This window comes from Anastrepha obliqua, chromosome 1, assembly GCF_027943255.1.
Source record: "Anastrepha obliqua isolate idAnaObli1 chromosome 1, idAnaObli1_1.0, whole genome shotgun sequence".
Lineage (NCBI taxonomy): Eukaryota > Metazoa > Arthropoda > Insecta > Diptera > Tephritidae > Anastrepha > Anastrepha obliqua.
In genome coordinates this window covers 184,341,321-184,357,544 of record NC_072892.1, presented here as the reverse complement: position 1 = coordinate 184,357,544, position 16,224 = coordinate 184,341,321, and the positions used below count along the sequence as shown (strand labels likewise).

The 16,224-nt window shown below is 36.4% G+C and overlaps 1 protein-coding gene across 5 annotated transcripts in view; it reads left to right on the top strand.

The window, feature by feature from the left end:
* The window catches only part of LOC129243884 (diacylglycerol kinase theta), a 52,341-nt gene that overhangs the window by 21,191 nt on the left and 14,926 nt on the right, over positions 1–16,224 (top strand). For 4 of the 5 annotated variants that reach the window (XM_054881319.1, XM_054881338.1, XM_054881311.1 and 1 more), the window contains exons 6-13: positions 1,091–1,175; positions 1,282–1,482; positions 8,919–10,679; positions 13,599–13,811; positions 13,880–14,016; positions 14,092–14,381; positions 14,457–14,778; positions 15,976–16,205. In XM_054881319.1, the coding sequence (XP_054737294.1) occupies positions 1,091–1,175; positions 1,282–1,482; positions 8,919–10,679; positions 13,599–13,811; positions 13,880–14,016; positions 14,092–14,381; positions 14,457–14,778; positions 15,976–16,205 (3,239 nt within the window). The remainder of the gene's footprint in view (positions 1–1,090; positions 1,176–1,281; positions 1,483–8,918; positions 10,680–13,598; positions 13,812–13,879; positions 14,017–14,091; positions 14,382–14,456; positions 14,779–15,975; positions 16,206–16,224) is intronic. The other variant, XM_054881328.1, reaches the window with a different exon arrangement.

The following is a 16,224-nucleotide window of genomic DNA, read 5'->3' as shown; positions in this document are numbered from 1 at the left end:
TCTTTTTTAAATGTGAATAGTCTCAGACAACATAATCCATTGTACTGCACTCGGGTTCCCTTTTTAATTTTCTTTAAATCTACCTGAGCTCTGAAGAAATCTGAGTAGATCTTGTAGTGCCAAAGAGCCAAGGAGGTCGCTTCATCAAACGCCACATCAATGCCAAAGGCCTTAGGCCTTATTCGAGCGAAGGCCGGGCAGACGCCGTCTCATCCGCCTCTCCACATGCTCACACGCTGGGCAGAGTGCACTGTCTGAGATACCTACCTTTTCCATGTGCTTCGCCCATAGAAAGTGGCCCGTCATCAGTCCAACCAGCTGCCTACAGTCCCTTCTGCTTAATGACATGAGGAACTGCAACAGTCGGTCGGACATAACAGGTAACATCACTTTTGTCCATCTGTTAAAGTAACCCGTTTGCTAACCGTGCTTTTGATGGCTGCAGAAGGGAAAATGCGAAAACAATGTTCGCCGGGCTCATTTTCAAAGTGTGACCACAATTGAGCCTCTGGCAGCACCACACAGTATCTCTTTTCAAGTTGATGGTATGGAATCACGAGGCATGGCGAGCATCGTTGGATCGAAATCCATACCTTCTCTGTTGTCAATATTAACAATACAAAAACAATATTACTCGTAATCTCGAAGTTCAACTCCTTTTCATTCTGAAAGCGAAAAATGTGCGTTTTCGCACGATATTTTCACTTTAGAAAAATATGAAAAAATAGCCTACCATATCTATCGCGTTCTCAATAAAATATTTGTAACTATTGAGAAAGAGATTTAGGTGTTGGATGTTTGGCCGCGTTCCTCCACCAATTTGTGGTGTGCGTCCTGATGTTGTTCCATAAGTGGAGGAACCTATAGTTTTATGCCGACTCCGAACGGCAGAAAGTTTTTTATGAAAAACTTTTTCATAATAGAAATTCATTCGAAGGTTTGCTATTGCCTGCCGGGAGCGACCATCGTAATCGAAAGGGTTTTAATGGGATTTAATTAAGGATATTTAGCCTCCGATATAGCCGAAAATGTGGCCTCCATACTTAATTAATTTTTTAATTAAATTTTTCTACTTGGTACACCTAAAAAGCATCATTGGCGAGAGGGCAATCTACCACCGACGTCTAAATGCGCCTACTGCAAGAAAACGTGCTGGTCATCGGAATGCCTGACAGGTAAAGATAAATCTACAATATAGTGTTTGGTGAATTCATTTATGTATAAAGCTAAATAATTGAATGAAAACTATAATAAATAACTGTGTACATACATATTATAAAGGCTATCGCTGCGAATGGTGTGGCATGACAACGCATGGAGGATGTCGCATGTACCTGCCGACCGAATGTAGTTTTGGTGTGCTCCAACCCATCTATTTACCTCCACATTCGGTCTCTATACCACGCACCGAGGTGCCAATTGAAGCTATCATTGGCGTACAAGTAAAGTCTAAAACCGTTTTAGTGCGAGATTATTCATGCCGTAAGTATTTACATACATACATAGTACTATATTATCTACATACATACTGGTATACATGTAACATTGAGCACAATAAAATGAGTTGTAGGTAAATTTTGCAGATTTGTATTGTATCATGTAATTAGAAGTTTTATGCAAAAGATTAAAATCTTTACCGACAAAGATTAGCACACATTGTTTTTGCAAGTTACATGTGCGGCCATTGTGTACTTAAATACTAATTTCTAACTTTATTTCAACAAAGATACATATACACTTATGCTCACATAATTAAGTCACTTCAGCGTTTTACAGTGCACGCAATATTTTGCTATCGCTACTTTTTTTTTTAAATATAATCCATATAATTGAGAATTTTCGTCAATATAAAACGCACATTCGGAAGTCGTTTGCTTGGAAGAAATGCTCAACAACGAGTGCTCAAAAAATTATCAAAAATCAACGCGATTATTGCGCGGCTTCAACTTTACACTTCTTTAAACTGAAATAGAATGGACTATAAGATGAGCACCCTAAAGATTGTGATTAACAAGTTTAAAGTTTTGATGTTAATTTTTGAACTTTGTTAAATATTTGGAAATAAAGGGATTTGCAAGGCCGATGAGCTATCCCACGATGAGTTGCCACGCCCCATTTACCAATATCAATAATTTTTCGCGTTAATATTGCATTGGTATTTTATGCATCTCTGCGAAACCATAAAACTCTACTACTATACAATAATAAGGAATTGGTATACATGGGGATTGCCACGCCTCCTTTATCAATTAATGAATTACCAATATTTTATGGCCTTGTACCAAATTTCAGTAAATATGTAATATTCAAAATTGGTTTGTGTGGCATATGCCACGACCCTTATTTAATTCATTTTACTCTGCTTACATATATCCTTCCATCGATTGCAAGCAATAAGTTGACGAAGTTGCATTACAATCCGATTTTTAAAATACGTACAAACAAGCAAACATTAATTTTTATACATAAGATTAACGAACAAATTTATCATAAAAAATATTTGGAATACGTAAAAAGTTAAAGGGCTTACTTATGTATGTGAACACAAGTGTGTTTAGATACGCATTGTATATACTTTTCCGCACTCATCTGTTTTGTAAAGAATATTGGAAGAAATTAAAATATTGAGTCTTCCCACAAGAAAAAAGATTTGCATATAAAAATCGAAAACCGGGTTTCGTTTGTATATACATAGCAACATAGGGTGTTTCAAAAGATGTGCCTAGTTGTTGTTTTAAAATAGAACATGAAAAAATTTAGATTCTTTCAGGTCCCACTATTTTTATTTAAAATACGGCTCTGAACAATTGAATATATGAAAACTTACATCATTTAATTTTAATTGTTGAGAGCATCGAGATATCGATGTTGAAGGTTGTTCAGCAACACTCTCCGCTACGGCAGCAATATTCTCAACAGAACTTCCAATTTTTAGTCTGCCGGTCCTTTTTCAATCCTCGACAGAACCAATTTCTTGAAATTTTTTCACCAACGTCTGAATTGTCGATTCATTCGGACGACTATTTCTGTACAAAAATTACGAATTTTGCGATATGCTTTTCTTAAAGATCGGCCATTTTCATAATAAGTTTTAATCATTTTAACGCGTTCTATCGTGTAAAATTGTACATGGCAAATGTCGAAGATGGCATAAAATAAGTTAACTGTTTAGGAGTTATTCACTACTGGCATCTAGGGGTCGCTTTTGAAAGACCCTTTATTTCTCAATTAGGATACACAATTTTTTTAAATACTTTCTCTGTGACTTATGAATAAACCAAAGGAGAGGTAAAATGAGAATATTAAAGTTCAATCAACATATTTTATTATTTATACTCTCGAGGGTACGACACAATATTTGAAGCGAAATAATCATAGATTTTATAGTGATATACAAACACAGTCGTGCGACAGATTTCTATGAGGAATAACTTCTAACGTTTCTGATACCGTAAACGTTATTTTCACATAAAAATATGGGAGTACAGGAATAATTTAAATCAGAAATTTTTCCATAAACATTATATTAGGGCAAATTAAATGATATTATAATGGCAAATATATACGATATGTTCTTGTGTTGCCATGCTAATTCGAAAATGCTACGAGATCAGGCTAATTGTACTTAATTGTGAACTGTCTCATTATTTTGTACGAGTTTTGAAAAAAAGTAAACCCACAACATCATTTAGTAAATGTTTGGTTTTGAATAATAAATGCTATAATATTTCTACATGACAAAATTACAGTACAACAATTTGCTTATAGCCGTTTTCTCAATGTCCTGTTAATATTGTATACAACCAGTTGCAACTTAACCGAATATGAATTGAAGCTATAATTTCATTTTCAGCAACGTCTGGTTAGCTAGCAACGGGTTAGTTCGATCACTGCAAATATTTTAGAATATAATTCGCATTAAAACTCCAATTCACTTCTTCTTGATTGGCGCGATAACCGCTTATGCGGATTTAGCTTTATATTTTTGAATAACTTTTTTACTAAATAAAAAAAATGATTTTGAGTGATAGAAATTTTTATTTAGACCATTGTTTTCCTTTGTATATTGCAGCTGTCTAGTCCGCAAATGTCAAATATGATTGACGCAATTTGCAAAACTTATACGAGTAAATCTTCGGATAGGGTGATTAATTTTGCGCCACCTTGTAATTAATGCCAGTAGTTTAAGTGTTTATATGTGCCAATTGTGTTTTTTTTTTTTCAAATGTTTGATACCACCAGCCGATAGAATAAAATCTTCTAGTGTTGTTAGGCGACATCTGACGTTTCTATTTATTTACTTATTTTCAGTTTGCAGAAGGATATCTTACAGACTAATCCAATTAGTTAATTGTTACAAAAAGATTAAATATAAATTTTTCAATATTAACATTGAAATCTATAATATTGCAATTATCGGGGCACAATCGGAAATAATTGGATTTGTTAGTTGAAAGAACGAGATTTGAGTTTGCAAAAGATTGCTCAACTTTTTACAGTTAAGTAAATTTTTCTGTCAGAAAATGACTGTAGCCAAAGGAATTTTCGACTGCCAGCCAATCTATTCAAAGGAAATTTGGTGGATATTTTTTGTGATCTTCCAATTTTTTTTTAACACTAAACCTACCATGGACGGGTCAAATGACCCATTTTAAACTTTTTGTCAGAAGTTCTTAGAAATAACATTATTAAATCGTCGTTTGCCTTCACGACTTTTATTAAAAAATACATCGAATGTATTTTTCAAGATTTACTCTTCTCTTGCTAATTGTTTTACCGAGAAATATATGTGATCTTAATAATCTATATAATATTTTTAAGACGGGTCATTTCACCCACTTTGGCAGGAATAGGAATACATAAAATATCGGTAGGTTTAGTGTTAAATGGACAGTCAATATTTGAGACGGCTTCACACCAAGGCAAAATAAAGAGGCTTCAATGTTTGAGGACAACCAGATTTAGTAGGCAGTGGTTTAATTTGTAATTGAATAAATAAAAGTTTGGCTACCTGGTAAAGGTTACCATAAAACATTTTTTTATATTGAGATATAAATGGTTCGTTGTGCACCATTGCTCAAAGGCATACATATCTGACTGGAGATTATTGACGAAGATAGGTTGTGTACCTCAAGTAGGAGTTTTACATCATCTGCAAACATAAGACAATTGGCAAACTTAAAATGATTCGGTAAATCATTGATAAAAATAATAAACAACAATGGGCCAATGAGTTCCTTGCGGAATGCTCGAATACGCCTTAACTAAGGTCTTAGGTACAATAGAAGCGATTTGCATAGTTATATCTGATTGAGCATGGTTTTTATGCATTTATTTTTTTATTAGAGGCTAGAACTAAGTTTCGAATCCACAGCAAGATGTAATGCTTAAACAAAAGGCTATGGAGGCTGCAAAATTCTTTCCTCAACTTATTAGAAAATCATCTTACAGATGATAGATTTCAGATTTACTTAAATTGAAGTTCTTGAATGCTATATTTGTTCGATTTCTTAAATTAGATAGTTTTGAATTAAACTATGGTGATTTATTACTCATCTCGACTCATTTTAAAGAGTCCGTCAAAAAAGAGTGGGATTGCCAAAGTAGCCCAAAACTCCCAATCAGTTTCGTTGAGAAACGTGTTCTTCGGTTTGAGCAGTTATACTCAAAATGAAGGAGTATCGATTTATGGTGCAAATACTTTGGAAGATGAATTCGCGCCCAAATACACCATTATTTGAAATAGAGTCTTTGTAAACTTCCAAAACGATGCCATAAAATATTGATTTTTTCATGTGGCATCAGCTGTCAATTTTTGTTCTGGCTGGCAGTTTGCCGGCAGCTTTTTAGCCATCTAGGTTCTGACTCAGCGCTTAATATAGTACATTGAGAAAATGGCCCTAAGTTTGGCAAATTATAATGATAGTTAACATTTCTGGCTAAAATAAATTTCTCTTAAGCAAACTTTTATCTACAACTCAAAAATTTACGCAATTCAAAACAATTGAGAATCAGTTAATATAATGAATGTTGTTTTCAAATATTTAGCTGCTAGAATGAAAAATTAAGAACTGAGAGAAATAGTTGTTGTGTTTTTGTTGTTATGAGAAAAACTTGACGTAATTCAGTGCATAGCTAATCATCTCAATGTCACTCACACTAAGCCCAAGGAGAGAAAAATCAGTTAAACAGAACATTCTTTATACGTAATTATACTTTATATGACTTGAAAGTCCCTCCCTAGCCATGAATTTTTGCTACAAAAATTCTAACCCTTCGCAAGATTCATCAGTTTAAAACACAAATAAATTTATTTTCTACTCTACGCGAGTACGTACATTCCATATTTCATACTCAGCACGAGTACGTACACATACATACATACTCCTCCTCACATGCTTCATATACTATTATTCTCTACCCATCAGCTTACCGTTATCTTTACAATAAATTTTATTAATTTTCCTTTTCTTTAAATGCATTTTTTAATCAAATTAAATATACATATGTACACCATTTGTTATGCTTTGGTATTTAATCTGCAATAGTTTAGCATCTACAACCTTTCAAAAGCATCGCATTTTTTCTATTAATTCAAATTAGAGAAGTCAAATATATAGAGATTTTTAAGACGGAACCGAACCGAACATTCGAAGGGCCCAAGTAATAAACAGTAATGATTTTTAATAAACCCAGTATTTTTATCAATGAAAAAACAAACAGGTAATTGTCTGATAAATTTTAAAATTGATTGGTCAAACCGCGCATCAACCTAATTAAATTCAGCTCATACAACATTCTTACATGTGGGTTGTAAATATAAAAAATACTTTAACATGTGCGCATGTATCATATTAATAATTTGATACTAATAGCTTATCGGCATTTTCACCTGGCAATTTAAGAAAAATATGGGTCACGATACCAATAATGTTACAAAAATTAGAAGTCGATGAAATAAAAGTTACAGAAATGTTCGGCCAAAGTTCGGCTATTTTTTGGTCGACACCGAACCGAAACCCAACTGAAATTTTGTGGCCGTACATGGCCGAAGCCGAAGTTCGGTCGTTCTCTACTTAAATTATACCTATAATCTATGATGTATCTATCAGCTTTCCGCACAGTGATTAACCTTAAATTGATATGAACTAACAATAATTATAGGTACCTATATAATCCGCGGCCGCCGTAGCCGAATGGGTTGGTGCGTTTACCATTACCATTCGGAATTCACAGAGTGGTCGTTGGTTCGAATCTCGGTGAAAGGAAAATTAATAAAAACATTTTTCTAATAGCGGTCGCCCCTCGGCAGGCAATGGCAAACCTCCGAGTGTATTTCTGCCATGAAAAAGCTCCTCATAAAAATATCTGCCATTCGGAGTCGGCTTGAAACTGTAGGTGCGTCCATTTGTGGAACAACATCAAGACGCACACCACAAATAGGAGGAGGAGCTCGGCCAAACACCTAAGAGAAGTGTACGCGCCAATTATTTATTTTATTTTTTTATATAATCCGCGAGGGAAAGTAGTTCCTTTATCAAACTTTTTAAACACTCTTATATATGTGTTTACGTACAGATGAATTTATTACAATAAAACTTTTATTTAGTTAAAGTCTTTAACTCACGGCATTGTGTGCTTTACACGCACTTCAATATTCTTCATATCCCAGCAATATTTTGAATCATTAACATGAAAACCCATTACCTAAGTATGTACGCGCTGAGTTCTCGTAGAGAAAGAGCAAAGCGGTATAACGAGACGGCACACGGTAGCTCATGAAACTGTTGGTACCTTAGTATGCTGGGAAAAAAAACATCAAAGTTCGCCCTCAGCCTGTTCAGGATATATGCACTACTATACTATTATACCGGGTGGTCCGTCTACTATTCGAAATTTAAATCAATTTTTAAGCGCTTAACTCAGCAATAGCAAATTCGATGTCATGTTTCCACTCTTGAATTGTCAAACATTATCTATACATTTCCTCAATTTGGGGAAACAAAAATGGCGTTGCAACGCTCGCTATTAATTGTAATGGCGGCTTGTTGTTCACCTTGGTAAAAAATGTTAAAAGGTTACCGCCCCATAAAATCTGTACCAAACAGTCACTCGTTACTTATGCATCAACTTTTCCGTGACAAATGCAACTATTCTGCTTGTAAGCATGCGTCGTAATTTCAAGCAAGTGGTTTACGGGCGATCTTTAGCTCCTAGGCGATACTGCGATTATTTCCGTGATTTTACAGCGAAACCAAAATTGCAGTAATTAGCTGTTACAGTATCGGCACCGTAAGCACCATTCACAATTTCAGCGACCGGGCTTGCATTTTCGCTTTATCAAAGAAAAACTCTATAATGTACCGGATTTTCTCTTTGTTGAATTCCATTGTTAACACCCTGTTGATCACAACTGAATGGAACAAGCCAAAAAACAGCAAAAGAATTTGTGTGGTGTGAAATGAAAACTTTACCAGATATCGAGCATTACAGCCATCTAACGTAAAATAATAGATTTCTCTGTTTCCAAGCTAATATTTTGTAAATTTCAAATCATAAACTAAGTTTCTGACACATCACAAACGTTATTTTAGCTGTAAAAGTAAAACAAAAAAAGCATCCATAGTTGAAATTCCAAACGCCGGATGGACCACCCTATTCAATATTATATGGGGAGTATGCATCTACATATGTACATACAGTCATGCACATAAATATATATTGTAATGGACATACATATATGACATTTCTCTGTTTACTGACCTCTATTGCACAAATACATACATATGGTTTTCTTCCCTTTATTTTATGTGAAAACGAAACACTTTCGCTATTTTCGTTATTTACATATTTATTTCTCCTATTTTGAATTCATTTTCTCTTTTTCGTTAATTTCAAAAATCGTGTCAAAACTATAGCTGATCTGAGAACAATAGATTGCCATGCGAGCAACACTTCCGTAAACAGCATGGCCGCTAATGAAGGCAATACAGCAAAATCAATTGAGGAGGCAAATAATACTCCTGAATTAAGTTTAAGAGAGATTTTATTTATTGAAAGACAACGACGAGAGATATCAAAACAAAATTTTCTACTTTCATCTTCCCCTCGGTCCATTACGCCCTCATCGATATCAACGGCTCCAACATCGCCTTTACCTCTACCAACTCTTTATTCACAATTCTCGCACTTTCCACACTTAGTGGACGATCAAACTTCTCCCAATTCAGAAAATGAAGATGGTGATGAACACTGCAAGCACTCGGATATATCCGTCTGCCACGATTTAAATGAGGACAGCGCTATGCAGATAACCAGCGCGGCAACATGGAGCCAGAAATTAGGTTGTAGTATAGAGAAGTCGCCTTCCACACCTTCTTCGCTACATCTGCTATATACAAACTTTTTACGGCGTGTGCAGCCAATCCCGCGTAAGCACCTTTCCTCAAACACTGACGACGAAGAAGAGGATGTAGGTGTGTGTGATATTAGCGGCGGTGACATAAGCGACGAATATGACCGCTGTGATGTTATGTTGCACGAGCAAGATTTGACCGACGCTGGTGACCAATCACCAATAGGTAAAAATCTTAGTGCCGGTGGTGTTACTGGCGACAGTGTAGAAGCTGTAGCGAAGTCTGGCATAGAACGACAACGAAAAAATCTCTGTGAAACTTCTGATACAGGCGGCAACCTTACGACTACCGACGATATTGACAATGACTCCAGTATGAATCTAATTAGTAATTTAAGCTTTAATAGTAGTAATAGTAATGCATCGATAGAGAATCGTTATAAATTAAGTGATAAACGCAAAAATGCTCAAAACGTGCCATTAGCAGTAAGTAATCCCGAAGTGCGACCAATTGTTGAGACGTATACATTGGTTACGCATGCGCCAGCAACTCAGAAAAGTAGCAAAAGCGGCTGGCATGGAAAATCCTCTAAGACTGTTACTTTATTGAAATCAAAAACCCACAACCTCAACCCGTTCAAGGGTACCCCAGCCACAGGCGGGTCTCTCAGCTGTTCGCCCAACTCCAGCGATTGCTCCTCGCATTCGCCCTTGTCGACGGATCGGTTTAATGCGCAGCCTTCGGCCGTAAGTCGCAGTAAATCCTTCCAAGAGCCCGGAGTTAAGCAATACGCACGTCAAAAAAAATACACGCGTCTTTTCCGACGCCGTTCAAAAAAACGTTCCAATGAACAGGGTGCCACAGACACCAAAACTTCAAAAAGTGTTCGCAGTTTAGATACAACGAGGCAAAGTATAGAGATCACAATACAAGACGAGGACGGTAACTATCAGCCATACAACGACGACTATTTCACATTGAAGGATGTTGGGAGCGGCCTTATGCGTCGAGTCTGCACCGATGACGATGGAGATTTTGAAGAGGATTTCGATGACGATTTAGTAAGGCATATAGAAATAGAATCACATACCCAGACGCGCAGTAGTGGAGCTAGCAGTCCGGCAACGTTTCATCGGTATTTGGACGATCGGCCATATAGTGGTGCCAGCGACGACGCTGCAGGAGGTGATATTAGTGACGGAGGCAGCAGTCGCAGTCGTTCGCGCACTAGTGATAACGAAGAGCACGTCTTTGGGCGGTTGTTGCGACGCATGCAGTGCTTATCGCTGGGGTGGCGGAAACAACGTTACTACAAGCGCAGAGGTGATTTATGTATCCTGTTTTTCAATAATGGTCTTGTCGCCAAATCATTAAAAGATTTAATGTCGATTTTTCGATCACTGGTGTGATATTATATCTGCGTTTGTATGTGATTTTACTTATAATCATTTCATTTTGTTTTCTTTTTGTATCTATTATCTATTATACTTAACAACTAATTTAATTGTACACTGTTGCATTATTAAAAAATCTTAAAGCGTTGCACCTGCATGACACATACACATGTAATATAATATTTCAAATCTCGTCGGCTGGTCCGAATCGGAATACAAAATATACAGCTTCCAACCTAACACCGAGTGCATTCCTTACTGTTTTCTGAATTATATGTACAAATTGTAATTACGATATTAAAGTTAAGTTATTTAATTTTACACAAAACTGACATTTTTTCGGACATATGTATAACATTTTGATCCCTCAAACAATGCATATGAAATAAAAATTGGCAAGCCGCCCGGCCCGCCTTTTGTAGGGATAAAATTAGTATCCACAAATGCTCGTATTGTTCCCAATTCTAATATTTCTTGCTAGGTGTAACGCGTTCATTTTATTTATGTGACTTTTTCTGTTTTTGTCTTGCATTCGTATAATTTTTAGTTCTATTACTTATACTTTAATCTATTCTATTCACTGCAATTTCAATATCATTCCTTTCGCTTTTTTCGCCACCTTTTAAATTAATCCACTAAGTATTCATATCGCACATCTCACCCATTATCGATTATACATACATTATCAGCATACTAACACAGGCATTAGTAAAAAAAAACTTGATATTGATAGAAAATTCATTCGATCTAAACGAGCTTAATATCTATATGAGGCAGTCAGTGCTCCTACTACAAGTACCTACTTTCCTTTCGAATTAAAATTTAAGTATAATATAACGTTTCCACCGCAGCTTAATTTTGGGTTTGCTGCCGCTACCGTGTTTAAGGGCAAACGCCGGCCAAATTCTTATTGAAACATGGCAACAATGTTTTACAGCTTGTCAATATTGAGACAATTTTGTTGGCTGTTCGCGTATAAAATTTAGATCTACAGGGTTTGATTGAAAAGTAATGAGCCTTATTTTTTTAAGCAGTTTTATTAAACCTTTTGGCTTATACAACTAATATTCTTCAAAATAGGACCCTTTAGCGTCAATACACCGCTGGTAACGGTCCTTCCGCTGCAGGAAACATTTTTTAAACTCATCCGGCGGAATCGCGTTCAATTCGGCCGTCACAGTTTTTGGATCGCCTCAATGGAGTCGAAACGCCTCCCCTTCATCTTTCTTTCCAGGCGCGGGAACAAGAAGAGGTCCGGAGGGGACAGGTCTCGGCTGTAGGAAGGGTGGGGAAGTACCGAAACCACCATCTTGGCCAATGCAGAGGTCTTCGTCTGTTTGCGTCGTAGAAGGCCTTGCAGATCGCTGTTCGTCTTCGACGTACTCCCGGCCTTCCTTGAACGACTTGTACCTGGGCACTGGACAGAGATTGGTTCCCGTAAGCCTCCTTAAGTAGCCCTCCTGTTTAGCTTCACGCAAAATTTGATGGAGTAACGTTGCTCCAACGATCGCTGCATTTTCGCCACTGCAAAATCCTAACACACTTTTAAAACAGCTTTCACGCGCGGAGTGATGTTGACTGCTCCTCTGTTGCCAGCGAACTGGGACCGGTTTCTAGTGGAAGGTCCAACGATCATTTTCCCCCACCAGCCGATTCGGTTGATCGCTTGGCAGACACTCCGCGCGGGAGGGCTCATTACTTTTCAATCAAACCCTGTACATAAACAAGAACGAAACACTTTAAACACAATTTTCATCAGACACGCAGCGGAAGCGGTTGACAATTCTCTCAAACGCAAGACCAGCAAACCCGAGTTTGGCTTTAATGGAAACAGCCTAAAAATGGAGCAATGCAGTTATTCCATATTTCCGATTAACTTTTATGGCATTGTTATGATAAAATTAGTAAACTAATGAATGATTCAAGTACGTAGTGAACTAATTTGAAACTCGCTAAATTTAGTAATAGACCACAAAATGAACTTTCTATTAGCCAAATTATTAGAACTTGGTCGTTGTATTTTAGTTTCCTCGCTAACCTCTAAGGTAGGGAAACTCTGACCAAGAAACGCATGGAGTTGGATAGGATAAGTGAAATAAACTACCGATGAAGTCCGTTTTAGACCCATACATTCAAACTTGTACATATATTGAGCTTTTTATCTTCACAAATTTATTTTATATTTCTTAAGGATTGAAGTATTCTAAACTAAACATTTTTTAAACTAGAATTTTAATGACTACTGACTTCACTACATAGTACTTGAATTTACTATGTATGTAAAAACAAATTTTAGTACGCTTCGGTAGTTGTTAAAATGTATCTGCTGTTTTCATTGTTTTGATTAAATTTTTTGAATAAAATATTGAAATAGTTTTTTTTTATATGAAACTAATATTATTTCAATAACGGGAAGCTATAATTTTGTAAGCATTCGTTGTAACTCATTAAAAATAATTTTCAGTTGTCCTTAGAGGTTGGCATGTACTCGTATACAAATGGACTCACTTTTATAATCATACAATCGAGGTTGGACCAAATGTAGCAAAGTGAACTCCGCTTAGTATCCATTCGTTCAAGCTTACCTCAAAGGAGGCCTAATTTTACTAATAATACTAAAAATACTAAAAATAGCTTTTCGTATACATATTTGTATATAGTAAAGTCCGAGTATTGTAATTAGAAACCTAAACCAACTAACATTGTTGAAATGTATGTAAAACGATTATTATTGCATCTACTAAGATATATTCTACTAGAATGGAGTCTATGCCTTTGTTTTAAAACATTCTTTTAAAGAAACATAAACTGATTTGAATAAAACACTTTCACATCCATCGCGACATAGCACGAAGTATATCAGAGGAGTTCAGTAGCGGCGACACGCCACGCTTCAAAGATGAAGAATCGGTCACGAAAACCGATGCAATGCACGCTAGTGCCGTTAGTGGGGGAAGTGGCACATCTTCACACTATCGTCCCGAATCTACTTCGCACAAGTCGGAGAAGTCAGATAAGGATAAAACCAAAAAGGAGAAAGAAAGTGAGGAAAAGGACATTGGTAGGAATTAAATAGTGGCGAGAATATATCTTCAAGAAAATGTACTACAGGTTTGGTTTTTTTAACAGAAATGATCAAAGTTTTTGACGGCAATAACTCAGTCAGACGTCAGCTATATCGGGTAATTACTGTGCCGCGTACATATACCTTAGAACAACTATTAACTACAGCGCTGCGTGCATTCCATATAACCAGGGATCCAAGCGTAAGTTGTTGAAAATATTGAAACTCAACGTACCTAATATTTCTTAAAAACAAATATTTATTTACATTTATATAGGCATTTTATATGACTGACTTGTATGCTCCATCTGGCATGGAGGACGCTCCACTACAGGACCCGACGCCCATCATAAATTTGACACATCTGGAAGGCAAGAGACCAGCTATATATCTCAGGTTTCACGATAAGGACAAGGGATACGTACGTGTCTATCCGGGTAAATTGCAATGCTCCCTGGAAGACCCTTTCGTTAGTGTTCCTGTTGAAAATACTACCATTATTAAGGATTTGATTCGCGATGCTCTAGATAGATTTGGCTTACAAGATAATCAAATTCAAGATTATAGGTAACTCTCCCGAAAAGTTTGGTACTACCAGTGGGCCGATATTCTAACTGAATTGTGTGTATAATTTTTGCATAGATGTTCCGAAGTATTGCTAGATCGTGGTGTAACTGAGCGCATACTATCGTGGAATGAACGCCCATGGGATATTATGAAACAATTGGGCAAAGATTCCATCAGGCAAATGGAATTGATGCGTTTTTATATGCAGCATAAACAGGATCCTCACGGTCCAAATATCGCACTATTCGTTGGAAATTTACCACCGGGCTTATCACAACGTAACTACGAACAAACCTTGAATAAATATGTTACCGACGACAACAAATTTACCAGCATTGGACCCATCTACTACGAATACGGTTCGGTAGTATTATCATTCGAAGATGCACAAAAAGCGGTAAGCAATTTAATCATGTTCGTTAATCCTTCACACAAAGGCCATTTTATTTTTTTCCATAAATCTGTTATGTATACATATGCGACATCTTTTTTGGGGAATTATAAGTAGTACAGTAATGCTTTTATTTCATGTTATTGAATTAGCTTTATTTTGATTATATTAAGAAGTATTGTTGTAATACACATTACTTTATTGACTTCCCTTGTTTTTTAACTATTACTTTAAATTATTAACACATGGTCTGTTAAGTTCCGGCTGTAAAATTCCGGGCCTAACAAAGAACAACACATTCTTTTTTGCTCAAAATTAAGTTTAGTCATCAACGTAATTTCCACAATGAACAACGCAATCTACATGCTCTAACATTTCAATACCACTTTTGTAGAACAATTTATCTTTTGCCTCAAAATAGGCCTCGGTTTCAGCGATCTCTTCATTCGAGCGAAATTTCTTACCGGCGAGCAGTTTTTTTAGATTTGCGAACAGCCAGTAGTCGCTGGGAGCCAAATCTCGCGAATAGGGAGGATGTAGAAGCAACTTAAAGTTCAATTCATTTAGTTTTGCCATTTTTTGATTGATTTGTGACAGGGAGAGGTTGGTCAACAGTGGGCAACGCGGCACCGACTTTGAAGAGAGCTTTCTCATAGTCAAATGTTCATACAATATAAAGCCAACACGTTCTTTTGATATCTTTACGATGTCAGCTAACTCACACAACTACACTTTTCTATCATTCAAAACGATTTTGAGGATTTTCTTGATGTTTTCTGGTGTTACCGCCTCATTTGGACGTCCAATGCGTTGTGCATCATCAGTGTCTCTACGACCACGTTTGAAGTCAGCAAACCATCGTCTTATTGTTGTTTCTGATGCAGCGGAGTCCCCATAAACTTTTCAAGTAGTTTCTTTGCTTGAACGGTATTTTTCTCCATCAAGAAGCAGTGTAAAATTAAAACACGAATTCCATTGTTTTAAAAATAACAAAAGTAGCGTCCCTCTTAGCACAATAACTCGCGAACTAATGAGCAGAATATCATGAAATTTTAACATGTCTTTTTCAGGTTAGTACTAACTGAAAAAGAGGTGAATGCAATAAAACTAGTGCCATCTATGTGTTAGGCCCAGGGCTTTTCAGCCCATGTGTTATATTATATATAGATGTATACATATTATTTCTTATTTAATTTTTCGCAGGTTCGAGCTTTCTATAACTTACGCGAAACTATTATAGAAGATAAGAAACTCCTGGTTATGCTATTACCAAACATTGAACCAAGTATGGTCCCGCCAGATGTGAGGCCACTACTAGTGTTTGTTAACGTAAAATCAGGCGGTTGTCAAGGTCTTGAACTGATATCCAGTTTCAGAAAACTTCTCAATCCTTACCAGGTATTCGATTTGGATAATGGTGGACCACTGCCGGGGTAAGAGAACAACTTGATA